We start from the raw sequence: 27682 nt of genomic DNA on the forward strand, positions 1-27682 counted from the left end.
ACTGAAAAAATCATTTAAACATTCCCTTTAAACTGGTAAACTAGTCATCAAGTCAGAATTACATTCTCAGAAGGTAAAATAGCTTGGTTGCTTCTAGCTATTTACACTGTGGTGTAGCTGTGCTCAAACACAACATTATTTCAGCATTTTACTCTTAAAAATCATACCAAAAAAAAACGTAGGAATGCATTCCAGAGTTCCTATCTGATATACAACTGTTTATTCGTTTACTACTCATGCAGGAAAGCCTTTGGATCCTCGATACTCACAAAGGAGAAACTTCTCTAACACGGAACTCTATATGATATGAATAATGCGTCATTAATAATCAATAATCAGTATATAAGAGATTCAATAAATTATGAATACAAAAAAAAACTGCTCAAACTATTGTGAAACCGCACAAAGAAAAATTTGGCATCTCATAACCACTTTAGTATTTAGTGTATTTACAGTGCAGAGGGTTGGTTCCATGTTTTACGTCACAGGGTGAAGCTGATAGGAACTGCAGGAGTTTTTTGTTTTTTTTACACAGTTGAGAAAGTTGTACAAAAAGTTGTCTCAATACAAAAAAGTATGTGTAAGGTTCAGGGTTAGAAGAACAGCATGGTACTGAGACACACAGAGAGAGTTGTGTGCAGCTGATAGTCTTAATTAGCCTTGTAGCAACTCATTTGGCAATGGCTCGAATGTAACGGACGTTCATTAATACCAAAATATCATAAATATCAAGTTACACACTAAAGCTTTAACTCTGTGATTTGGTTACCCACAGTTGACTATGCAAACCTTATGAGAAAATCAAAACATTACTTTTGCCTGTTGTCTTTTCATGATCTTGCAGATGTCTATTTTCCAGTTAACCATAGTCCTGTGTAACCCTAACCCATAGACCGGAGGTTAATGCCAACACAAAGAAAGCGGAAGGAAATGGACGCCGGTGGAATTTCCTGTGCTCCGCAGCAATCCTGGAAGTGGAACGTCGTGGATTTGGACTACATATGAAGTGCTGAGGTCACAAGTAGGGCTATGTTTTAGCATGTCACCAATACAAATTTGAATGTTTGAATTGTCGGGTCTTTGTAAATTATAGTGTGGTCTAGACCTAATCTATCTGTAAAGTGTCTTGAGATAACTTGTCATGATTTGATACTATAAAGAAAATTGAATTGAATGTTTGCATTGCTAAATGAGGTCCCATTGTGCTTGCTCTCAGGCAGGTCACCTTCTCATGTCTTTAAAAACAACTGAGTTGAGAATCTTGGGAAATTAGGGAAATCACTATTATCCAGTAATGGCCACGGTGGCTGCTGTTCATCAAAAGTCTGTTTAAAGGAAGAGTTTCATTGTCCTATGATGCCGTTTCCAGACTATCTATCCAATTGGAATTAAAGTCTGTGGGGAAACACTGAATGCTTATGGTTGTTGAGGTTGAGAAACGGCCAAACCTAAAGGAATAATTAAAGATTTAAAGGAAGTAGAGCAAGAATTTGAAAATTATGTCAATATTAGTTTTATATGTGTGTTTATTACAGAGATATATCCAGGATGCTTTTAGCCAAGTTTAGTACAAAGACTGCATTTCCCAGAATGTTGAAGATCTCCTTTAAATATTTCAAAAAGTATTACAAAGTCTCAGTTGTCATAGTGTCAATGTAAAAAAAGAAAAATCCATACTGGCTTTTATAAACCCACATTACAACCCTGCTAGGAAATGAGGTAAAGCTGCTTTTCGGGGTGAATGCTCCATATACAACATTCTCTTTCAAGGTGAAGGTAAACAAACTGATAAAATTACAATAAATAAATAAGACAAAGTGTGGGTTTTCTCTCCAGCTCCGTTCTCTTCGGTCCTCTCCTCTGCTCTTCAGTTCATGTGTGCTTCTGCAAAACAAGTCCAACAGGTTTAATAAACGTAAGGAAAAAAAATGACAAAGTCTGAGGTGAACAAACTGAGGATTCTGCTACATACAGCCTAACCAGAAGCTAGGCCAAGGGCAGCGCTCATCGCCCCCAACCTGAGCTCATGAGAATTTATAAGATTAGAAAGACAAAAATATCCTTCAGCTACATGAAAGTTCATTTTTCCATAGTTTTTTATTTGAGGGCAAAAAGTTAGGGCATCACTGTGACATCCAAGTCCAATCCAAGAAAAGTCATAAAGTCAGCAAAGTGACTTTGAATGTGGCCACACGGAATCTGCAGACGCAGAATTCCGCAGAATTTTCCACAGATTTTCCGTAGATTTTAAACAAATTAATTTGATTAAAAGGTCCCATATGGTGAAAATGTTTTTTTTGGGGTTGGGAACCGGAGGGTTGCTGGTTCAAGTCCCCCTACAGACCAAAATACGGAGTGTGGACTGGTAGGTGGAGAGATGCCAGTTCACCTCCTGGGCAGGTGCCCCCCCAACCGCTCAGGGAGCCTGTCTAGCAGTAGCAGCCCGCTCACTCTGACGTCTCTCCATTTGTGCATGTATAGGACCTGAGCATTTGTGTGTGTATTTCAGGCCTGTGTGTAGTGTGTTCTAACAGAGTGTAAAATTGTAATTTCCCCACTGGGGGAATCTATAAAAAAGTATAAATTATTAAGTATAAATTATTGTGTATCGATCTGTGCTTAGCCAATCAGAGCATTTTGCTCATGAATATTAATTAGTAGTGGGATGAACATTCCGTCTAGCAGCGAATCCGAGCATATATGGAAGGGGATAAAAAAGGCTCTCAGAAAAGGGTGGGAAAATCAACTCAACTCTTTTTTTGTGTGTTTAATACACACATAAACGGTATAAGTGTCACCATATGGGAACTTTACATTTAAAAACTCAGAATCCCCGCTGAGAACTGTACAAAATCTGCAGATTCTGCTTGGGTCTGCATTAATGTCAGTTACACAGCGATATCTATTCAAGTTAGCTAACATTAGCCACAAACTGGAAGCTACTGGTCATACCAGACCAAGTAAGGCAGTAGCAACAAAGCCCCTGAGTGTACTGAGTTAAAGGGCAACTACCGTTTTTTTCAACCTGGACCCTATTTTTTCTATGTTTTTGTGTCTAAGTGACTGATGGGAACAACAATCTTTGATATCGGTCCAGTATTAAGAGAGATCGCTGCAGTCGGCTTCGGCAAAACAAGCTACAATGTAAGTTAATAGGTTAATTGACCAGGTTGTTATTTACCTTCACAAAAGTGCCTTTTAAAAAAAATAGACCTTTAAAACCTCTTTGAGACCTTTCTGTTTAACCAGAAACAGCTCTGAGGTTGCTAGAGCTAAACCCACCAGACTCCATTTTTAAGGTCCCATGACATGCTGCTTTTTGGATGCTTTTATATAGGCCTTAGTGGTACCCTAATACTGTATCTGTATCCGTCTCTGTCTTTCTCTTGGCCGGGCAAAGCAGAGAAAGGGGAGGTAACCTTTCCCCTTATGACATAATAAAGGGAAGATTCCAGATCGGCCCATCTGAGCTTTCATTTTCTCAAAGGCAGAGCAGGATACCCAGGGCTCGGTTTACACCTATCACCATTTCTAGCCACTGGGGGACCATAGGCAGGCTGGGGGAACTAATATTAATGTTAAAAAACCTCATAAAATGACATTTTCATGCCATGGGACCTTTAAAAAAGCAATACTTATAGCGTGTATAGAGCCAACATATTTTCACATGTAAATTGGTAAACTGTGTTTTTATTTGAACCAAAACTAGAGTTGTGATGGTTGGAAAAGTAGAAAGACGACCCAACATGGCTTTTCATAGTTTTATTTTGTTTCTGTCGACTTTGAATGAAGTGTATTTTACTATGCTAAAATTACTGTTTATTTACATGGATTCTGGTGGCTTTAGCGAATGCAATTTTGCGGATGTTTTAATGTTTTAAAAAAAGGTGACCTCCTTAGAAATCCTTTCCGTAATGTTGTCGACACTTAGAATATTAATCTGAGCCTGTCAAGCACTTTTGTGAAGGTAAATACAAGCTGCACAATCGCCCTATTAACTTACATTGTAGCTTGTTTTCCCGCTGCCGACTGCAGCGATCTCGCTTAATACTGGACCGATATCAAAGATTGTTGTTCCCATCAGTCACTTAGACACAAAAACATAGGAAAATAGGGTCCAGGTTGAAAAAACAGTAGTTACCCTTTCAGCACGGATGTGTTTTATTGCTTCCGAGTTCAACTTTTCATTCTTAAAAAGGAAAATGTGTTATATCTTCTTGAAAAGGTACACAGTCTCACTCAGTCTGACTGAGGTACTTTCCGCTGGACTAATACTAGCACAGCAAAATGTTGTTTATTAATTATATCAGGTCTTCCTTTCACATGTTGAACCAACAAACATATCAATAAACAATACTTCAGCATCTACCCTGCCATCTCTGCAGTCATACCGTACCTGCCAGGCCCCCGCTGTGCTGCCGGAGCTGGCTGGTGAAGAAGCGTTCTCGCTGGGACACCTGCTCGTCCCAGGCCTCCAGTATTTGCCGCTGCTCCCTAGGCTCCAGGCTCAGGGTGTCCGGGTGAGCCTCGTCGATGTGGGCCCTGACTCCCTCCAGGCTGTGGGAGTACTGCAGCTCCCCACACACCATGCACACCAGCAGCTGGTTGAGCGGATCGTAGTCCATGAGGTAGCGGTTCCTCCACACGGCGTCTGAGACGGGACCATCCTCGCCGGGACCATCCTCGCCGGTATTATTCTCGTAGTCAGCAAACAGAAGCTCATCTGAACCGAGCAGTTGAAAAAGAAAACGTTGTGTGCCAATTTCTCCATCCAATTGTGCATTCCTTTCAGTTCAAAGTGACATAGTTGATACGTTACCTTCTGCTGGTGCTGTGTAAGTTGCGAATGGGTAGGATCCCGGGTCAGTGTCCTCTGAAGTGCTGTAAAAGAGAAGGAATAGTTACATTAAGTATTATCCCACACCTAGCTGGCAGCTAAGCTAATTTCATGTCAATTATACAAAATTTCCCACCTCATTAGATGTTCTGACTCCTCAATGGAGCTCACCCACGGACCAGACTCCTACAGGGATTAGTCAGAGAGAAGAAAACAAAATCTGGGTTTGAGAAAAAATAAAGATTGTAATAAACAATCCAAACGTGCATGATTTGTGAACAGACGTGTGAACCCGCAAAGAGAATATTCATTATACAATGATCTTCCACTTTTCAATAACCAATGTAATTGGGTTGGTAATTGGTTTTATTATGACTAGTCTGTGTTCTCCATCATTTAACCCTCCTGTTGTCCTCGGGTCAAATTTGATCCATATTCAAAGTTTCTATAATCAGGAATTTGGGTTTCTGTCAACCAAATTGTCAAAGAACAATAACGTGGATGGTTCCATACAACGCTCTTCACAAGTAAAATAAATGATCAGTTCACTACTTTCATTCAATACTTTGTCATTCAATTTGGGTGTTTTATTAAATTTTATAGCATTTGAAAAAATAATTGGTAAAAGAACATTGACAAAATGTCCTAAAACGTTCAAAAACGTCGGAAAAAGAATGAGGAAAAACTTCAAAAAGAGACCCAAATTTTGACACAGAAAAACTAAAAGTTGCATGGTCGACGGGAAGATAACACAAGGGTTAATATAAACATAATAATTAGACAGAGAGCCATTGACCTTAGACCTACAAAGCTCTAAATGGTCTAGCACCATCATATCTAGAAGAGCTCCTAATACCCTATTGTCCCACTAGAGCACTGCGCTCCCAGAATGCAGAGTTACTGGTGGTACCTAGAGTCTCTAAAAGTAGAATGGGAGCAAGAGCCTTCAGCTACCAGGCTCCTCTCCTATGGAACCAGCTCCCGATCTGGGTTCGGGGGGCAGAAACTGTAATCGCTTTCAAGAATGAACTTAAAACTCTTCTATTTGATAAAGTTTATAGTTAGGGAGAGAGGAGTTGCAGTGTTCACCTAACTGGCCCACCTGCTTCTCTTCATAATTGTTAGATTAATAATACATAACAAAGTAGAGGGAGACAGGCCAGCCAAGCCCGATCCGGCAGGGGGACAGTTCTAAGCCCGAAAAAGCTACCTCTCCTTATGACCTGTCTCTCTTAGTTACGCTGTTATAGTTCTAGACTGCTGGGGGACTTCCTTCCTCTGACACACTGAGCTGCTCTCCCCTCTCCCTTTCTATTTTCTATTTACTATTTACTATTTACTTTTACTATTACTATTTGTGTGTATCCAGTCCCAGAAACGCTTGTTACTAATCCTAGCTTCTGGGGAGTTTACTCCCCGGAGTCCTTATGTTTTTTTTCCCCCAGCGTATTTCCTTGGAGAACATTGGCACCAAGATCCTGGTTCCAGCTGTCGCCGTGGTCCTGCTGCACTCCCTGCCGAGCTCAGCGATGCCCTGCAATGTCATGCTGCTTCCTGCTGAACCCTGCTGCTTCCTGCTGAACCCTGCAGCTCCCCGCTACATCCAGTCACTGTTCCACTATTAATGTGACTATTATCGCCACTGTTCATCACACCCCCAACCGGCCCGTCAGACACCGCCTACCAAGAGCCTGGGTCTGTCCGAGGTTTCTTCCCAAGAGGGAGTTTTTCCTCGCCACTGTCGCACTGCTTGCTCTTGAGGGAATTACTGTAAATGTTGGAATTGTTGGGGCTTTGTAAATTATAGAGTGTGGTCTAGACCTACTCTATCTGTAAAGTGTCTCGAGATAACTCTTGTTATGATTTGATACTATAAATAAAATTGAATTGAATTGAATTGAATTGAATTGAAATTGAAACACGTTGTTACATACACCTGTGCAGCTCTTACCTGTGTTTGTAGGTCCTGAGCAGGCAGGATGGGCCTCAAGTTATGGGCGGCTCTCAGTGGGGTGATTCCCTTGTCCCGAATGGCCTTCCTGGCTCTCTGCTCCTTCTTTTTTATCCTCCAGTACTCCCGCTTCCTCCTCAAAAAGTCCTCCTCAGACTCTCCTGGGATGGGCTTTGGTGGAACCATGGTGGTTACAGGTGCCAGCTTGGTGGGAGGTTGGATCATCTGCGTGCGGCTCGGAAGTTGAGCACAAGGGGTTTTGATTGGACTGAGGGGGGAACTGGGAGTTTGAGAGGGATCAATGGGTTGCAGGTTGATGCTGGACAGTGGGTTGTCTGGGGGCTTCAGGGTAGGGAGGGAGGGGGCTGAGCCTACATCTGTGCCTCTAGACATCCAGTTTCGTGAACCTGGCAGGGCCTGCTGCTGATTACCGTGAGCTCCGGGATAGTTGGACACGATCTGTGAAAGCCCGACGTTCATGTGGTTCCGCTCACTTCTGGGTGAACAGGAGACACTGGTGACGGGCAATTTGACCTGGAGTGTGTCAGGTGACTGTTCAGCATTACACATTGTAGGGCTGACGACCAGGACATCGGGGATGCTGGTCACTGCGGTCAGAGAAGCAATGGATGGCCTGGGCTGGAGGGCTGGCTTTGCTGGAGGATTTACACCCTTAACAGTGTTGATAACAACAAGACCTGGAGCCTGAAAGACGGCAACACAACATGAACAAATCATTAATCTCAGTTTTTCACAAGTGAACATAATTAAATGCAGCAGCCAGGCAATAATCTTTCTGAAACATGCACATATGTATTTGTCCCTAGCTTTAAGTAGGCCCCTGTAGTCACACTCCTCTCTATTTTTGCTGCTCAAGTGTCAAATGCCAGACAGAGGTGTGTAGTATAATGACTCAGGTTTCAGCTGGAGAGGGCACTGGCCATACCTACAAATCTGAACTTTTTATGCTTACTAACAAGTCTAATGGCACAGGCGCGGATATCTTTAGCACCACTGGATGCTATGGATTCAGTATAATCAGTGTTCATTATCACTATCACTATCACTAGTGATGTTTTTATTTAAGGGTCACCCACAAATTTGGCCACAAACGTGTTTTCTCCCGTAGCGTTAGCTTACCATTTAATTTAATTAATAATAATTTAATAGCCCAACAAACTAAACCTCCTTACTATACAGTACATCTATACAGTAGTTAGCCAAAATTGCAGCTAGCCGCTGTAATTCAAATTTCTTTATTTCAATAGCTTTTCTCACAGCTAATACATGTTCCTGGGGTTCTCCGTCCACTGCCTGACCTAAATGGGTACTACCGTACTGGCTAGCAACTTTTCAATAGCGTGTCATTTGAACAAAGCCTGATTAACATACTGTTAGCATTCAAAAACAACATATCCTATGAGTCATAACCATTATCCTATTGTGAAAGTCTCATCTTTTTTGCTGCTGTCAAATGGAAATACAAGTGTACAGTACGCGTGGCATTCAAGTGTTCTCAGGGTTGAGATCACTGTTGCTAGGTGACTAACAAGAAAAACTTAATGATTTTGTGTTGTCGACATTTCAGTGTCATGCTAGGAAAATGAAAAGAGTATTCAACAAAAGTAATTATTAACAACAATGTCCAAAGTAACTCCCACAGGCTCCGACAGTTTTAAAAACAGAACTCTGAGCTTAAGGAAAATTTCAGACTGCAAAGTTGTGAATACCACATCAGTGGGTCTTTGGAATGGACTCTTCTCATGAACCCAATCACCCTTTAAGGCTTGTAATAATTAAAATGTTGAAGTACTCACATTTGACAAAAATCTCGGTATCGTGTTTTAGCTTTTTAGAAAGAGAGGTGGAACAAGTGCACGTGCTAATGCAGTAGAAGCTAGCTAGCAAAGCAAGCAGGACTTCAGCTCTGTACAGTCCTTGATCATTGCTTCTTTTAAACTTTGACTCTCTCTAAGACTCAATGAAATAAATGCAAAACACTGCCGTATCAAGCTAGCGTGTTAAATATTAGCTACTTATTACAATATTGGCTATTTGTTACACTGCAACACAATGAATCATCATCTACATGTTGCACTTGGTACAAAATTAACATTATTTCCATGTGTCCCATCACCTGAATGTTTCTGTAGGAAAGCCGATTGCTGCATTCTCCCTGTCTTTCTTTCTGCCTGGCCCTTAACCTGGCCCTTTGCTGCCTCTTCATCAGCTTCCAGTACTCTCTCTTCCTCTGCAGGCTGATGCCACCGCTGTGCTTGGTCACCACACTGTTGTTGACTGAGTTGCTGTTGTGGCATTGTTCTTGTCTATGTGGTCGTAAATGATCCATGGGTAGGTGATGTAGCTTTGGCGGCTCTGGGGAACAGCAGCTTTGATGGCCTGCTTTTTTGGTGCGAAGCCTCTGGGTTCTGCGTGGTGAAGATGGGCTGTTAGAGGCTTCCATGGAGGGGTTTACTATGAATTTCGAAAGGGTTTGGGATGAGTGCTCACAAGTGGGATGCAGGACTGCCTCGTTGGAGGTGGAAAGAGGTGGAAGTGTCTCGCTACTTTGGGAGGAGTCCTTCAGATGAGGGCTTGGTGGACCTGCTCGTAACAAGGCATCAGTATCTGGCTGGCAGCTTTCTATCTCCAATTTCAAGTCAGCAGCAATAGGAGCCACCTCATTCGGAGGTAAATTTGGCTTTATCTCCTGCTCAAAGACCTCTTCCGTTGACTCTGTTTTAATGCCAGTCTGCACACTTCTACACTCGGTCACTGTGCTAAGTGATTCTTCCAGGAGTTTCTTCATAGAGGCAACGGCTAGCAGAGTGGTAGCTTGGCTGTCTGCATTCAGAGCTAGGTCAGGCTCTGGCTGAGACGCAGGAGGTGGTGATGGGGAGGTTGGGGGTTTGATATCTGGACAGATGGCTTGTTCTGGTTGGGAATTTAGGTCAACTGCTGGCATAGACTCACTCTCTTGTTTTATCTCATTTGCATGTGGTGTAAGCGGCACACTGTTTATGGGGAGAAATTGTGCATTTCCTGAATGGTTAGTAAGACTTCTTCCTAGTGGTACAGTGGTTACTGCCATTTGCTTCTGGGCTTTCCTCCTCTGTAGAGTCGCATTGGCCCTCGCTAGTAAGACACCCTGCCTCAATCGAGCGGCACGAGCTGCTCGCTGCTCTCGTTTCTTTATCCTCCAGTACTCCCTCTTTTTTGCCATCCTCTCCTCCTCCGTCAACTCTGGATCCAGAAAGAGTGCCGACAGGGATGGCACACTACTTGAGATGGCCATTTTCATGACACAGCCACCGAGATTCGACCCCGCTGTCGATCCTCCAGAAACGGCATTTTGAGGGGCTTGAGGATGAGTGAGAGTGAGCTGACTACCAGTTTGGATTGCTAACTTGTGTACATTAGGAACAGTTGTGCTTTCAACTTGAGTCCTTGGTCGGATTGACAGCAGTCTTGGAGGCTTGTTGACCGACTGTCCAGCAAAAGGAAAAGAGACCTGAGCGGGGCGGAGGAAAGGGGGAGGCTGGGTTCCATGAACGGGTGTACTACCTCTCTGTTTAGTATTGGGTTGATGCTGAGGTTTTGTAATGGGGGTATTATTAGAAACTGCATGACACTCTTCTTCACTTTTGTGCGCTGCTGTGTTGTGATCTGTAGGAACCTGGGGAATGTTAATGGTCACTGTCCCGTCCTCTTTGATGAACCCTCCAATGGTCTCAGAGGCGTGGGTGTGGGTGCTTCCTGCTGATTGGGCCAGTGCTCTGGCCCTCCTCATCTCCTCTAGGATTCTCTGGTAACGTTTCACTCTTCGCATCAGAGAGTCCCTCTCCTTCAACCGAGCCTTCACTTCCATTGACAGCTTAGCTCGCTGTTCGCGCTTTTTAACCCGCCAGTACTCTCGCCGTTTGGCTATTATTTGCTCAGGAGTGTCGTTAGGGTCAATTTGGGGGATATTTCTGGTGCCAAAGACTGAAGTAAGCAACGGGGATCTGCATCTTATGTTTCTTTGATTTAGGAAATTCTTCTGGGCTTCAATGAACCTCTGTCTTGGGGTTTTACACCGTGCGATCCCTCGGGAAACATTGGAAAGATGTACATAACTTGGAAGCTTTCGCTGTGACTCCCCTAGCTTTCTCACTGAAATAGTACCACATGTGATGGCTGTCTGTGGTGTCCTATGTGGAGTTTGAACTTTTATCTGACCTGCTTGCAGGTTAACTGTAGTTAAACTTGCTGGCCCACTTTGCAGGTCATAATTTCCCCTTTTTGCCGATGTAAATGAAGTTTTGACCCGAGGAGGACACTGCTTCTGGCCTGCTCCTCTCAAAAATGACTGAGATGGAAGATGCTGAAGAATTGTGCCGCCCGCAAGTCCTGGTTTTTGTGCTGTTTGCCTCTGTAAAGTCATCTCCGCGCTTTGCGTCCTTTCTCTGGCTTTAGCTATTTGGGCTGCCAGCTTTGCCCTCTGCTCTCGCTTTTTGATCCGCCAATGCTCTCTGCGCTTGGCTGCTCTCTGCTCCTCTGACTCCAGGGAAGACTGGGAGTTGCTAACACCTTTAGCCCTCTGCAGGGTGACCAAGGCACTCTTTGTTCCACTTTGAGGTGTTGTGTTCGCTGTTTTCCCCTCTGTTTTAATAGAAACTGGGACATATGGAGAAGACACATGAATCATACCTGTGGTCACGTTGGTGGGTAAGAGTTTGGGCTGAATGCGTAATGCAACTTGTGCCTTATGTTGCGTTTTGGGGACTGATGACCCCTGCATAGACACACATGGCTGAGGTGTTGTTTTAGCGGAGCTGCCATTAGTAGTACTGGTCATCCTGACTGGAGGCACTGAGGAATGGGTGTTCAGCTGGGTCCCAATGGGTGTGAGTGAGGTAACGCCTCTGCTCACAGCACCCCTTGCTGTTAGGCATTTCACTGTGTCTGCGTTGCCCCTCGAAGCTTTGGCGGAGACGGAACATGATACTGGCAACTGAGGCAAGACCTTGTTGAGTTTCATTGTACGGAGCCACTTCTCCTTTTGGTTTTCAGTGGCTTCAACTGACCTACCCCCCAATGCATTTCCACTCTGTGATGCAGGAGAGACATTGACTGTTTGGTATGAGTCATTATTACTCTGCAAAGGAGAAGTGAAAGCAGCAAAAGAGCCGGATAAAGTGGAATTACCCACTGCAGGGGCATGTAGATGTCGGAGCTTTTCCTCTTGACTGTGTTGTGTTGACGTTCCTCTGCGCTCTGTCAGTCGGGCCCTCTGCTCTCGTTTCTTGATTTTCCAGTATTGCCTCTTTTGCGTGAGGGTGGCGTCATCATATTCTGACGCGGGCCGGTAGCGGTGAGACGTTGAACCACTTTTATCTTTTGTAGTTGGCATCGCCAGCTCGGACAGCCCATCAGTTCTCATCCAACTGGTTGGCTCTTCCTTGTCGCGCTTATTCAATTCATCCCCTGAGTCCAGAATCCTCACTGCCATTAACACCCATGGCGTCCTCCTATATGATGCAGCAGTAGGTGCTTTGCTCTGCTGAGCAGATGCCAAATCTCTTAGACATCACATCGGTATGCAGGTGTCCTGAGGAACAGAAAACAAGTCTTAGTTGCATCTTACTTTGTAATAAACCTGACAATGATATTTGTCAAGATATTATACACTCAGTGACTACTTTATTAGGTAAACCTGTACAATCAAATCAATCCAATGCAACAGCTCAGTCTTGCTAAGATTATAATGCTCAGGTTTTCGTTCATGTTGTCAGAGAGGTATTAATTCAACCACTTTATTAGGTACACCTTTACAGCCTAATCAAACATCCCTGACATAAATTCTACCTTTAGTAAGATTATAATGTTCCGTTTTTGTTGACACTGTCGGATTGTTACTCAATTAATCGATTAATCGTTTGGTCTATAAAATGTTGCCTATTTTATCAAAGGAAAATGCTTATTACAATTAACCAGAGCACATGCTGACGTATTCAAAGTCTTGTTTTGTTTGACCAAAAGTCTTACTACCATGGGAGACTAAGAAAAACAGCAAATTGTCACATTTTAGCAGCTGAAACCATAACATTTTAAGTATTTAGTAAGTAAAATGATTATCAGAATTGTTGGCGATTCATTTTCTGTCAATAAACTAATCAATGAATTGACTTATCATTTCAGCTCCCTTAAAAACATGAAATTGGGAAGAATATTAGAACCACATTTCAACATAATGCAGTCCAGTACAACAGCAATACCACCATCGCCCTTAATAATAAACACATGGTTGAATTAGCACCTCTAGGAAAGTTTGAACAGTATAGCTTGGTAAAGATAGAATATGTGGCAGAGATGTTGTACTGGATTACATAAGATCAGTGAACAGTTATTGAGACATCATCAACCATAAAGCACACGCATGTAAAATATTCACAATGAAGGGATTTTCATGTAAAAACATCAATCTAACGTGTGAATATTTCAGATGTGATTAAAATCCTATCTAAGCACATGTGATGAATTCACACCATAAAGCCACATGGTTTTCATGATTTTATATCACGTGTGAAATCACATTTCACATTTCAGTGCATGTGGTCTATCACATGCAGAAACATTTCAGATGCAATGGATTCACAAAGCCTATGTGGTTTAGGACATTTCACTTGTGAGAACATTCATTTCACTTGTGCTGTGTCTTTACTCTTATCCATTATTTACTCTTTCTGTACTAAAAGAAATAAATAAAAAATGTTGGACTCAATGGAAATGTTCCCATTTCCAGTGACGCTTGTTTATGAAATACATGCTAATCAAAAGACAATGCATATGAACTAAGGCGCCCGTCTCCTTTCACACAACACGATTTACACGTGAGCACATCTTAGTTGTCTAAGCATTTAAATGTAGCATATAATATGAATATTAAACATTTCTATCCCACAGCATATTTGGTGATACAAACGCGTCGCGTAGCCTACATGCATGTAAAAATGTGTTAGCTACAGGAACCAGGAAGGAAGCAAAGTGACACTGTCCCTTTAAACCTGTCCCTCTCTATCACAAATTATATCTGTCGAGAGCCATTTTTATTCTTTATTCTGCTTATATTTGATTGTAAACGTAGCGAAGCGACCCAGCGGAAGCGAAATTACCAAATACATCCAAAAACGAAGTAACAAATTGCCACATTAGGGCGTAAATCGTGCCTAAAAGCGCTGTCTCCCAGCGGCACAATGGACAAGATCTTCCTCCTCTTGTCCACACGGACGGGCGCCTGTCTGAGTCTGCTGCCTGTCTAAAAGAAGCGAGAAAACCCGCGAATTACTGTCGTAAAGCAGGACGCTTGATAACATGTGGAAGAAAAACATGCATACCCGATACCTTTTAGTTACACCTAACTTTCCGGGACAGTTTTTGTGAACGTTTTTGGACAGATATGTTGCCAGGACACTGCAGCTACTTTCCGCCAGCCAGCCGTGCTCTGAGGCTGCCTTGACAACGCTGAAAAGTACCAGGATGTGGGACCTGGATGCTTGCTCTGTGTGTGTGTGTGTGTGGGGGGGGGGCATGGACACACAGAGACAGTACAACGCCCCCTCCTTTTCAAACCTGAAGCCATTAAGAAAGTGTATGAAAAAAGAATTCAACAAAATTGTGGCTACGAGCTCCATGAGTCACAACATCAGACGGATGCTAATTAGGCCTAACCTCATTTGTCATTTCAAGATTTAGTGAAATTTGGGAGAGAACACACAAATTCCATAACCAGTCAAATGAACATTCAGTGACAATGCACAGAGATTATAGGCTACATAAAGCTTGCAATAACATATGGTATTTTTCCAATTTGGAGCAGCTGGATAAAAGTCCATTGATTTATTGTCTTTTCCTACAGATGACCTCAATTTATGTGCAGAACCATCAGGGATAGGGCTACAGTGTGATTTGTGGTTTATATCATATGCGCAATGATCATATTTGTATCATTAATGGGCACATTGATGAAAAAAATAGTATATGTACTAGTGTTAGTATTAAAAAATAAAACATTCTAAAACAATCTCTTCATAAATCTTATTCAAAATCTATTTCAAGAGCTTGGGCTCCAAATGTCCAACAACATTACAATGTTTTAATTTCAGTATAATTTGAATAGCTACAAATAACATCAAATAAGAGAATGTATAACTAGAGCTGACACAATTATCCATTAATCTACATCAGCACAAGTAGCCTACTGTCTGGATAAAAACGGACAAGCTCCATCTCTAGAAGGGCTGGTCAGAGGGGGGGGGGGGTCAACAACACCCAACAACATAAGAATGTTTTAATTTAAATATAACCAAAAGCAACAAATAACACTTCAGGAGGAAATGTATGATTAGAGTCGAAACGCTCAAATTAGTTGGCAACCATTTTTAAAGCAAATTGAGCCACAAATGTTCTATGCTCCAGCTTCTCGCATATTTGCTGCATGGTTTCTTGGTATTCTGTGATAGCAGACTAAATATTTTGGGTTTTTGACTAGCCTATTGTTCAGACAAAACAGGCTATTTAAATGTGTCAGCTGGGCTCTTGACCAAACAATAAATTGATTATTTAAGCAAATACTGGCAAGATAGACAATAATGAAGATAACTGTTAGTTTCAGTTCTATGTATAATAATAACGCAAGTTATTCTCTGGTATAGACCCACAATGTATTTTGTTAAAAACAACACTAAACACAGGATTATATAAAAAAGAAGAAAGAAAAAAAAAAAAGTAGGCTACGGGGTCCCCAGCACAAAATATTATGAGCCTGAGCATGGGGCCCTGATTTGCAATGGACCCGCCTCGAGTTTTAACCTATGCCTTACCGAACCAAACCGCCTCTATTATCGCATGATTTTGTGAGAACAACAGCATTAGTATTAGCAGCTTATCAGTATTAGCGCCTGCTGCTCCGTTTCCCCCCCCCGGGGTGGGTGTGCATTGTCGACGCTGCTACTGTCTCTTTAAATTTACCCAGGAGCCCCTTAAGGAGCCCCAGGGGCCCCTAGTCCGGCTCCCCACCCTGAAGACAAGCAAGAGCCTTAAAATACATTACTAGAGGCCTGCGCCGAGGCGCTCCCACACAGCGCAGGACGGAGGAACGGGCTCTACTCGCCAGCGGAATACATGATTGTGTGATTATATGAAAAGTTAACTTGGCTCCCGTGCGGGGCGCGTGGGGGGGGGACATCGTAGAGCACGGGCTCCTCAGCGATGGGCTCGTTATAGAGCGCCTGCCAGATGCGTGTCGAACGGCGCCGAGCGGTGTGAACATGTCACTGTTGTAACACGGTGTTGTCAGTGTGACATGTCCCGCTTCAGCGCTACGGTACGGTGAAGGAAGGAGGAACGCTAGCCACTATTAAAACAGCGGGCAGGCCAGTGATGGAAGAGAAAGAATCGGGGGAAAGCGAGCCCGTGGACCTCCGGTGTGCCGAGCAGCCTGAGCTGCTCTCATTAATAATAAGCGGAGAGGAGGAAGCGACGCAAGAGGAGAGTGACTTGGGAGGTAAAGAAAGAAAAGAAAAAAACCCGTGTTATTATGCTGTGTGTTTCTCACCGCAAAGTGGGACTGCGTGGCTGTCAGAGCCACGGCCATTGTCAGACAGCCAGTTAATCCGTGTCAGGGACAATGCCATGGAGCAGCATGGCCCCTCCGTCTCTGTGGCTCCTATAAACAAAGGCTCAACAGCACGCAGGCAGGCAGGCAGGCAGGCGGACCGAGACACACCGCTGCCCCCCAGTGGACAGCGGCGGCACAGGCCGCCGTTCATAGCCCACCAATGAGTAAACAATCATAAAATGGGTTATTGGAATAAATAGCCCCTATTAGATAACACGTAGCATGATAATTCCTTCACGTAGCACATAAAACAGTCTTAACCGTATTGAACAGTAGCCTATACGAACAAGAGTGCTACAAATCAAACTGAGAAATCTTTGAGCTGCAGCTTTTAATTAGGCTGTCACGAGCCAAACAATGACAGCTTATTGGGAACATCTCTCATTTATTTCTAACAGGTTGCCTTCCCTGATCCTCACAATGCAGTTTAAATCAAGAGAGTCTTGTGTACAACCTACCTGTGTATGAAATCATAGACCAACAAATTTAAACACAAAGTTTACATACAACATAAGCAGTAGGCTAGTTCCACATTTACACAGTTTGGTCAGCACACAGATATTATATCCTGACCAATACAGCTTTTTGTGGCCAATATCAAAGTTATGTGAATGGTTATAGCGGCCAATAGCCTCTTATTTTTCTTAATATAAGCCAGGGGTCTTCAACGTTTTTTTAAGCCAAGGACCCCTTAAGAGACCCCCTACTACATATATTTTATAAAATGTAGTTGCGTATTAAACTGGACCTACAGTAACGTGTAGGGTGGCCTAAAGCCTTTACACATTTTTATGGTGCGTTTATTATCAAGCTTTTAAAATAAAAAAAATGATTGGCATATTCATATGTTTATAGCCCACATCATGTTTTAATGATAAAATGTGGCACAGTAAATCCTGAAGCTTCACTTTGTCTGTGAATGGCTACCTTAGCTGTAGGCCAGTAAGCCTATCATAAATGTTGTGTCAATTAAAAAAAATACCTTTACTAATAAAATATAGGATTCATGTTAATGTATATTTTTTTTCCCGGACCTCTGATATAAGCACAAAACATTATCCGCCTACGTACAGTAGATGTTGTTACTAGTACACCTGATCAAGTGGATTGGCCAGATTAGATACAGGGTCTTAGTAACTGTAATTAAACATTTTAACAAAAAATTAACAAAGAGAATGTCGGTTTAAGAAACTGTCTACATATAGCTAAGAAGCGGTGTGCACTTGCAGCCTCATGTTACATAACAACACAGCATAATGATTCCAGTCAGATCCACGCATAGAGGTTTACAGATTTGTCAGAAATGAACAAGTAGAATCGGCCATCCCTATTATAAAGATATTTACATGTGCCTGCAGATATTTAGCTGCCATAAACATATCTAAACAGACACCATACTACAGCTGCCCCCTCCTAGTTGATAAGTCGACGATTTCTTGAGTCGATTAGTAATTTTTTATGCTTTTTTTAATGCTGAATGGCTTATTTCCAAGAAACTTCTCTAGTAGAACACATATCTGGTAAGCACAAGATTTAAAGTGGTTCTTTGAGGGATTGATCTCTTTTCTCTCTTGTTTCTGTCAGAAGAGGACGGTCTTGCCAATGGCCACGGTGAGGAGGAATCAGAGGCTGGCATGGTCACACCTGTCCGGTCTCCATGCACCAGCTACTGGAACATCACAGAGGGGCCGGACCACCCACTGCTCTCCCCGGCCCCTGGGCCCTCTGGACGGAAACCCAGGGTCCAGAGGGCCTCGCGTCCAGGCCTGAGCCGGATCCCAGGGCGCGACCACCGCCGCTACTACCACGAGTACTGGCGCAGCGAGTACCTGATGGACTTTGACCCCCAGCGGCACGGCATGATCTGCATGGTGTGCGGCAGCTCGCTGGCCACCCTGAAGCTCAGCACCATCAAGAGGCACATCCGACAGAAGCACCCTGACTCCCTGCTGTGGAGCGCTGCCGACAAGGAGGTGATCCGCTCGGGGTGGGAGAGCCACCTGAGCCTAGGGGGGGGTCAGAGGCCGTACAGCTCGGCTGCTGGACCTTCACCTCAGGAAGAAGAGGAGCAGCTGGACTCAGACCAGCATGCTGCCGGTGGGTAGGACTCTTGGCAAGAAGTTTCTAACTCGCACACTTGGTGGCAGTATGAGTTTATGTCTTGGCATGGTGGTGTGTGAGGATGAGACGATGATGTAATGATTCAGTGGTGACGTGTCGGGGCTGGAGAGGGAAGGACTGTGCCTGGACATGACTGTTCTGAGGTAGCCTATGTTATATATTTTACATGACAGAGATAATTCACAGAATAGAATCATGTTTAAAGTTTGGACTAGAGATGGCCGATACCATTTTTTGCTTCCCGATACCGATTCCGATACCTGAACTTGTGTATCGCCCAATACCGAGTACCGATCCGATACCAGTGTGTCATATATTTTATTATGTTTTAACAGCTGTATACTATTATCCCTGTATGGATGTGATATTATTTCTATCTTTGTGAAACATGAACAAACACAAACCATGAACTTTCTTTTATTGTCCACTTTGACAGTCAGTTATAACAGAAAAAGAATATAAATAATCTATTTTAACATAGATTTTCTTTAGGGCTTTATTACGTGGTATCGGATCGGTGCATTAACTCCAGTACCTCCCGATACCGATACCAGCGTTTTAGGCAGTATCGGAACATCTCTAGTTTGGACTATGATAATATAGGTTATGAGCACCCTTTTCACATGTAAGGCAAATCAAGCAAAGGCTATATTATTATTATTATTATTATTATTATTATTATTATATTAGTTATTATTCTGTGTTCATGTCATTTTGGGGAAATCTGACATCTGAGATTTCCAACTTGACTGTAAAACAACACTGATTTGATGGGCTCTGTTGTTTTAAATATGTAGCCAGTAGTTCACTCAAAAGTGAAAACTTTGGCATTGGTGAAGTCTGAATCAGGGCGGTAGCCAGGATCTATGTGGACAGAAGTCTAGAGTCCAAGCCCCCCACACCTTTAACCTTGTTACCTTATCTGAGCTGTAAACAGAAGAGGTGGGGGAGTATAGCCACACTAAAGTAATGTCTCTCTAACCTACAGTGACTTCATAGTCATGCCTCTGCCCCAGTAATCGATTTTCAGGTTGTCTGTCTGTCCTTCATCCGTCTGTCCGTCCGTCCGCTTGTCCAATTCTCCTGAACATGATATCCAGTTGGACTCAAAGATGAAGTGATTAGATTTTTTTGGTCAAAGGTCACCTCACAAAACACACTTTTGGCCACGTCTCAAGACTTCATACGCCAATTATGACAAACCTTCACACAAATGTCTAATAGGATAAAATGATGATGCAACTTGACCTTTTGGAGGAGGGATACAACCGCAAGCCGGTAATTCTAGTTTAGCTATGAAGCTTTTAAGACCAACATATAGTGGTTTCCATATAGTGGTGAATGCCTTGGTTATTCTGGCTCCAGTAACCCGTAAGCCTAGTTGACACATATTAAATAAAAAAATATATCTAAAAGAACATTGAAAAGCCGCTGTAAGTAGAATTTGACATTTTCACCATAACAAAAAAAAACAGTGGCCAACAGCAATGATACCCAAGAAGAACATTTTATTAATGTTGTTTTGTTTCATATTTTCCAAATACAGCAGAACCCCCGGAGCCTGTGACACCCCAGGAGCAGCCCCAACAACCTCCCAGTCTGTCTCCCCGCTCTGAGGAGGGTGAAGCCCCCCAGCCCAAACAGGAGGAGCAGGACGTCCCGGGGCCCTCCGCCCGGACCCTGGAGCGCTACCTGAACGACTCGCTGCACGCCTGGTTCCGCCAGGAGTTCCTGATGGAGTACGAGGCGGAGGCCGGCCGGCTGCTGTGCATGGTGTGCGGAGGAGAACTGCCCTCGCTGCACCTGGACCACATCAAGAGCCACGTGCTGGACACCCACCCCAACTCGTTGGTCTACAGCTCCGAGGAGAAGCACTGCATCCTGCAGGCCTGGGCTCAGACTCACGGTAACAACACAAGGCACACAGAACCCTATATACTCCAGTTCAGACCAAAGATTCTGGACAAGACGAGTGTAAACTTGCAGCTACTTGCAATGCAGCATTCTGAAAACTGCCAGTTTACACCAATGGGAGACGAGACGGTGTATCATCTTAATAGCACGACTCTATGTACTTTTTTTGTAGCTGGACATCCTTTGTTGCATCTAAATATGAATGCGGATAACGTTAGTGATAGTGAGGTACTTGCTACAGCTGCATTTTTAGTGCTGAAACGGCGAAAAAAACGTTTTATTTCTCTGATTCACTGCTTTGTTTTATCAACAGTCGCTCTCTAGGTTGCTCCATATTCTGTTCCTGCGGGCGCTCGTTGAGACATTTGAAACATATTGACGTCACGTGCACAAATCCACCTGTCAACCCACCCACCAACCCTTCATTATCACTGCTTCGGCGTTGCCACGGTAACAGGGTGAGCCTGGACACCCCGTCACCATCTTAAATCTTCCAACACTGCCTCCTGGTCACGGTCCATGTCTGTTTGTTTTTAGGAGTTTCTCAGTGTGCTCCATCAGCATCCGCCAATATCATCAATACGATTACCGTGTTGGTCCAAATATAAGACAGGGCTTTTTTTCCTAGGAAAAAAAGTCTGAAAAAGCGACTTTCAGCTGTTCAAGTCGCAGAAGGGACGTCCCCTGTTTTAACAGCCAATAGAGAAGATAGCTATAAACTATAGAAATGAAATGAGCCATTACGGTAACATTATGGTGGAGAGAGATAGAGAGAGACTGAAGAGAGGGAGCGCCCAGCGGCGTTAGAACCATAGACTGTATAATATTAATGGACAGCGCATGTACCTGTATGACGTCACCCATTGGTTAGTGGAGATCTGTTATGAGTCGCCGAGTTTTCTGTTACGGGCCTGGTTGCGGATGTGACAATTTTAGACGAGAGGGAGGAGTGGGGGAGGAGCCCTTACACTCTACGTTACGTTACACTCTTTCACTGGCAGTCACATCATAGCCACGCCCTAAAACACCCCCTGCTTTATCGCCGATTTTAAAATCAACGAGACCATAATTCAAAAAATGAACATCATTCTGTGTTGCAGAAGACTTAAAACTAGCGATTGAGACCATAAACTCATTATGAAAATGTTTACTGAGGTCATAAATCAAGTGAATCACTTTCTCATAGACTTCTACAGAAACCAACCTCCTTTTGCAACCGCACGTGCTGGAATTCAGATAGAACGCAGTTTTAAGGCACTTTCACATTTGCAGCACTTTGCCGAACCGGATGCCTTGTCCATTAATATACAGTCTATGGTTATAAAACGTGTTTTCGCTGATTCATCACTAGAAGTGTAACTGTAGCAAGCATCTCAATATCACTAATGTTATCCACATTCAGATATATCCAGCTACAAAAAGCCTGGAAGTCGTAAGTTAGAACGGAAGTACAACGAAGCGTTGTCATGGAGATGTTACACCGTCTAAAAATGCAAACAGCCAGAGAAAATCTTAGCGTGGTCCTCAAAGCGGCCGCTTCCAAGAGATTGACAGGAGAGTGTGTGATTACGTAATGATGGGATGCCCATTACCAGAGCAGTCATTCAGCTGAAGGCCTTGGAAATATTTATCGTTACTTTAAATGTGCCACTTTCATCTAAAATGATACTGAAAATATTATTTTATTTATTTAAGATGTTAAAAACAACAGCCCCCCTTATTTTATTCAATGTGTTTTCATTAGAATTATTTTCAAATAAAATTATTTTAAAAGTATTTTTTCCAAAAATTTGTCTGGAAAAAGGGCAGGGTCGTCTTATATTTGGACCAATACGGTATTTATTTTTATCATTTTATAATTCAACAACAGTTCCCATGGACCCCCACACACAGTGCCAAAACCTCATGGGACCTGTAGTTGTTAAATGCTGAAGAAGTAATCTTTGTATATCTTCTAATCTGTCGTGTGTTATGTGTTGTATGCTTCTCTGCCCCGTAACAGAAGAGTTAGAAAACTCAATCAAATCAGAGCCCAACACCAAAGAAGGCAGGGCGGACCTCTTTGCTCAGGAAGTGGAGGCCATCCAGATCAACAGTGACTTGTACCCGGAGGGTGACGGCACTTTAACTCAGGACCCTTGTCTCATCGCTGAGGATGGAGGTGTCAGAGCGGCGCAGCAGGGACCCCCGCCCCTCCGCCAGCCCAGGAAGAGGCGGCTGCGCGGGGGCGACCCGTGGCGGCTCCGCCTCGACTACCTGGTGGCCTATGGGCCTCAGGGCCAGGGCACGTACTGCATGGTGTGTTCTCAGGTCCTGCACCAAATCAAAGTCAGCAGCTTCCGCCGCCACATCCAGGAATGTCACCCCGAGACCACCACCCTAAGCCGGCAAGAGCGGGAAGCCATGGCCGCCGCCTGGACCAAAGATTATTCTAGTGAAGGCACGCACATTCAAGATGGTGAGATGCTTTTAGCCACTCTTACTTACGGTACAACTGCAAACTGTAAATTCTTAACTAGTGGTGTTTATTAAGGTAAGCTGCAGATAGAGGCCAGTGGTCGAAACAGGCTTACACTAGAGACAGGGCTTCATTATTTATTTAGTTTTATAAGTATATTTTATCCCTGAGCACTTCAGTATCTTGTCCATTTCCACAGCACTACTGTATTACTCACCACTCTGCTGGTCTCACTCTCTCTCGTTAACAGAAATACTGTCTCATTCCAAAAGCTTCTACTTTTTTTTACCTATGTTAAAGCTTTAGTGCGTAACTTTTTGATATTAATCTGTTACATTCAAGCCATTGCCAAATGAGTTGCTACAAAGCTAATTAAGACTATCAGCTCCACACAACTCTCTCTGGATTTCTCAGTAGGACTATGTTTCCCGCGCAGAAACTCGAGTGAAGATAATGACCTCTTCTGAGTTCATCATGTTTTTTTAATCCTCCGTGTCCTCCTTGGCTACTAGCAACTGCGTGGAGGGGGAGGGGAGGCGTGCGCGATCACGGAAGACTTGTATCATGTGGAAGCGCCGACAGTGTTGTGGTCATTACTTAGAATTCCTCATGGGAGAGACAGAAACTACGCACTGTAGCTTTAAGCCAGTGTCCGTATAATCTTGCATAGTCAGACCTATCTCCACAGCGATGTATCAGCACTGCACTGTAGAGATAGGCTACACCCATTATCATTCTGCTATCGGGGGAAAAAAACACTATCTTGTTTGTATTTCTTTAAACCAATCACAACCGCCATGGGCGGCACTAGGCCCCGGGTGACTGTGCCCTTTCAAAAGAGATAGCAGAGATAGCAGAAGGGGATGAGAATGCTCTCTACATCCAATAAGCCAGACTAGTGTCAATACAACTCAACACTTCACATTAAAAGCTTTTCACTTACATTTCCACTTACATTTATGTGGCAGACCTTTTTGTCTAAAAAATAATAATAAGTGCCAAGAATTTACAGGAAGTATTGCAGTACAATGGCAGTAACAGCAAAAATGCAAGTGGAAAGTGAAGGTGATTGGAAGTAATGAGCGAATACATTTTTGTTAAAAGCCGAGGCTCAGAGCAGAGTGGTGAGAATGACACGGTGACTGCTGACTTTGCTGAATTTACCATCTGAGCAGTACAGGTACTGTACTATTGGTGCAGGCCATGCACAACGACCTGGCTATTTACAAATGCACATTGTTTGTTTGTTTATTTATTTCAGGACAATGCACATTTGATGAACATGTACAACAGTACACGTAAAAAAATGCCAGATTGTAGCCCAAGGGCTAATTTCCATCTGTAGTCCATTAAGCAGGTTAAAGTTACAATAAAGAGTACACAAGATATACAATCGTAACATTTGCTATAAAACAAGGAGAAAAAGGAAGAAATAAAAAGGAAAACAGGATAATTAATTAATAAGTGTTAAAACAGAAACACAATTCATTAGCATGCTATACTGGGCTAATACGGTACAACATACAGTTAGAGGTGGTTGCACGTTTGGTTAGCTCTAAGCCACACCTTTACTTGGCTCTTAAAGGTGGCCAAACATTAGAGCAGCTGCATCTGAGAGAGATCCTCTGATTTGCTTAAAATTACAAAGATTGAATTTAATTCTTTTAGATGTCATTTTAACATGGTTTTTGAAAGAGAGTTTGGGTCTATAATCACGCCTAAGTATTAACAACTTCCAACTCTACTGTGCCCAAGAACACCCCAGATTGAGAAAGCATAATAGTAGGTTGCTTCGACAAATATAAACAAACCGTTTTTTTGAATTTAAGATAAGACATGATCTATTGAGCCATGTTTGCATGTGTGTAAGAGCACACGTGCTGCCTCCTCAGGATTTTTTACTTCAGTAAAAATTACAGCGTCGTTAGCGTAAAGCTGAACATCTACATGTAAACAGTATTCAGATAAATCATTAATATATAATGAAAATAAAATGGGCCCCAGTATGGACCTTTGGGGGACTCCTACTGGACAACCCATGTAAGCAGAACTAACCCCGCCCACCACAGTGCATTGTTCTCTGTGAGACATTGGGCATGTATTTGAGAATTGATGGCCTATACAAACTGTCTGTACACTTACAAAGTTCTCAATGCTTCGGTTTACATGTAGGGACCCTCATTATGCTACCGTTGAAGTGTGGTGCTATTTTGAGCCTCGTAGTGGTATAAAATAGCGATTTACCCTCTGCCCCGAAAGCTAGCATTAGCGGCTAACCACCGTTTTGCGGTAGCTTATTTAAAGCTAGAGACACATTCGATTAGCATGAAAACATGTCCCAGAGAACGTTTGACTCGGAACACCTATGTTATTATCCCCTAGGTTCATTTTGCACCAGAATTGTCCTTTAAGTGAACATTGATGGTGGTTCCATGCTTTTAGTGCATAGAAACTGAAAGCAGATTTACCAGACTCAGAGCTAACCTGTAGCCTCGTGAGACCGTCCTGATCTGGCAAGCTCCAGTTTTCCACTCGCAGATCAGTCTGGCATCTTGAGATAGAGAACATTTGGAGCTGTTAGCCAAACAACCGGGCCAATCAGCGTTGGTTTTGAGGTGGGTTGGTGGTGATAGACAGATGGTTTATCCAATCGGCTAACCAGTATTTTCAGACAGTGGTCCGGGAACCTGAAAGGGTGCCTTTTATTCTTAAATTCTCGTTACACAAACGGCAAATATCCTTTACCGACATGTTGCTTGCTTGCTGAGCTAACGAGCTATGCTTTGCCTGCAGCAGCAGGGCCTTGTGGTTGTATTTTCATACGCTTTGTTGGTCTGATTGGTTGATTTGGCCCGTCTATCACCAACTATAGGTGGTGATAGACAGATGGTTTATCCAATCAGCTAACCAGTGTTTTCACCCCTTTCCAAAAGTTCTTCAACGGAAAGTTCCCAGATGGATATGCCGAGCAAATGCGAAGCGATCCATCTGGCTGAGTCAGGTTAGCTAACCTGTGCAACATGAAGCAAATACAAATCTTGACATATTGCAACTTTAACATACAAAAATATGACCTAGCAGCTTTTGATGTAAGAAAGGCAGCTTTGTTTGTCAGTAGTTCTTGGCTGAGGGTGGTTTCATTTAGTTTAACTACTGCAGCCCCCTCCCTTCTGTTTTAGCAGAAATCAACCTGAGCGATGCCGATGTCCTGAATACCACAGGAGAGAGCAACGAGGACACCTCCCCTGATGTCAGAACACACAGCAAAATGGTGAAGAAGGAGGAGCGTGTGAGCGGAGGGAAGGGCAGAGCGAGGGACGACGGTGCCGCGGCCACGCCGTCTCGACACAGCCATTACCCCGGGAAGGACCAGCGGAGGAACTACCAGGCGCGCTGGCGGATGGAGTACCTGATGGATTACGACTGCCGCAGACACGGGCTCATCTGCATGGTATGCGGAGCCACTCTGGCCACGCTGAAGGTCAGCACCATCAAGAGGCACATCCAGCAGGTGCACCCCCACTCTCTGGACTACGGCCCCGAGGAGAAGCAGCAGGCCCTGCTGAGCTACAACCAGGCCGCCATGCACTTCGTCCACTCTGACGACTGCTTCTCGGCCCAGGACCACGGACACACCGAACTGGCTCCCACTCCAGCACACTTTGGCACGTAGGAAGGGCTTCCGTCCGATGCTCCTCACGCGGCCCCTGTTCAGAAACAGCCTTCCTACCTTCTTTCTTAAAGAGAAATTCAAGTATTAGTCCAACATTATTCTCGGCCCTCTGACTTTGTTCAAAATTTTCCAAATCTCTACATTGCAGGTGCAGAGTGAAATGGTTTCATGAAAAGTCTGAGAATAAGACCCAGGCTGACAAATACTGGAATTTCCCTTTTTTTTTTTTTTTTTTTTATCTGAATCTGAGAGTGTGCTATGGTTAAAGTGGCGGGTAGCAACTGCCACAGAGGAAATGTCACAACCTGAATATGTTACCACCTACAAATGTCATGGCCTAAAAAAAAAAAAAAAAAAAAAAATGAAAGTCCAGCCCAGCTCATTTAAAACTAAAGCCTTATCTGAACAGGATCGGTGTTACCTGAGGACCTCGTGAGATTTAGGAAATTATTTATAATAATAAACAATATTTATAATAACAACAATAAAACATTCCTGACCTTCCTTCTAGGTAGCTAGATGATCCCTTCTAAATGTGTGCCTAAAATGCTGTTAAGGGTGTCAGTAGTTTCCAGTACAGCTTGATAATTGTCCAAGCAGAGGCAGAAAAACATAGGGCTAAATATTAGTTACCTAGGGCTCCATTCATCAGACTGTGTGTTTGGTGAAATAAGTTGTCAGTAATTTGCACTAGCGATGTTCCCTGGCAGACTACAGGCGGCAGGTTGGCGTCTCGAGTCGGAAAACAGTTGACTTCTGCGACTCTGACATCACACGAGGTCCTCAGGCGAGGGTCAGATCAGACCGCCGTTTGTGACCTGGAAATCTCAGAGCTATTGTGGCTGGCTAGCGTTAGCATGTTCACAGCTAGCTAGCATGTTAGCTCGCCCACTAGCAGGGCTTGGTATCGTTCAAAGAAGTTAAATACTGGTGCCGATACCAATACTGTGACTTCGATTCCTGTTCCTGAACAATACTTTTTTTTTCGATTTTCAATTTCATAAAATCCATTTGAACAAAAAGAAATTACAACACATTACACATTACAAAAAACAATCTTTTTATTTATT

At 43.3% G+C, this 27682-nt stretch overlaps 2 protein-coding genes across 5 annotated transcripts; one reads left to right on the forward strand and one right to left on the reverse strand.

Annotated features, from left to right (window-relative positions):
- Positions 1-1508: 1508 nt before the first annotated feature.
- Positions 1509-16512, reverse strand: si:dkey-28a3.2 (uncharacterized). 3 transcript variants are annotated; one of them, XM_028563794.1, is made up of 7 exons: positions 16384-16512; positions 8926-12378; positions 6789-7493; positions 4974-5023; positions 4820-4881; positions 4397-4723; positions 1509-1884 (listed from the first exon to the last, which is right to left on the reverse strand). In XM_028563794.1, the coding sequence occupies exons 2-7, from the start codon at positions 12277-12279 to the stop codon at positions 1868-1870; spliced, it is 4515 nt and encodes a 1504-aa protein (XP_028419595.1). In that variant the 5' UTR covers positions 12280-12378; positions 16384-16512; the 3' UTR covers positions 1509-1867. The 3 variants fall into 3 exon arrangements, with proteins under 3 accessions (XP_028419595.1, XP_028419594.1, XP_028419596.1); XM_028563793.1 differs by lacking the exon at positions 16384-16512 and adding an exon at positions 14172-14314; XM_028563795.1 differs by lacking the exon at positions 16384-16512 and adding an exon at positions 14165-14314.
- On the forward strand, positions 15847-27682 carry zfta (zinc finger translocation associated). Of its 2 annotated transcripts, none has more exons than XM_028563796.1 (5): positions 15847-16332; positions 18031-18543; positions 20114-20473; positions 22484-22939; positions 26119-27682. In XM_028563796.1, exons 1-5 carry the CDS (start codon positions 16209-16211, stop codon positions 26610-26612), a joined length of 1947 nt encoding a protein of 648 aa, XP_028419597.1. In that variant the 5' UTR covers positions 15847-16208; the 3' UTR covers positions 26613-27682. The 2 variants fall into 2 exon arrangements, with proteins under 2 accessions (XP_028419597.1, XP_028419598.1); XM_028563797.1 differs by having other exon boundaries at positions 26122-27682.

Source organism: Perca flavescens, chromosome 19, assembly GCF_004354835.1.
Source record: "Perca flavescens isolate YP-PL-M2 chromosome 19, PFLA_1.0, whole genome shotgun sequence".
Lineage (NCBI taxonomy): Eukaryota > Metazoa > Chordata > Actinopteri > Perciformes > Percidae > Perca > Perca flavescens.

Bases quoted from the DNA above. Each gene is read 5' to 3' on its own strand.
- si:dkey-28a3.2 (XM_028563794.1), bottom strand. From the start codon at position 12,279: ATGGCAGTGAGGATTCTGGACTCAGGGGATGAATTGAATAAGCGCGAC. The intron at 7,494-8,925 runs GTGATGGGACAC...GCCGTCTTTCAG, and splicing joins TTTCCTACAGAAACATTCAG to GCTCCAGGTCTTGTTGTTAT. The intron at 5,024-6,788 runs GTAAGAGCTGCA...TAATCCCTGTAG, and splicing joins CTCAGGACCTACAAACACAG to GAGTCTGGTCCGTGGGTGAG.
- zfta (XM_028563796.1), top strand. From the start codon at position 16,209: ATGGAAGAGAAAGAATCGGGGGAAAGCGAGCCCGTGGACCTCCGGTGT. The intron at 18,544-20,113 runs GTGGGTAGGACT...TTCCAAATACAG, and splicing joins CTCAGACCAGCATGCTGCCG to CAGAACCCCCGGAGCCTGTG. The intron at 22,940-26,118 runs GTGAGATGCTTT...CTTCTGTTTTAG, and splicing joins AGGCACGCACATTCAAGATG to CAGAAATCAACCTGAGCGAT.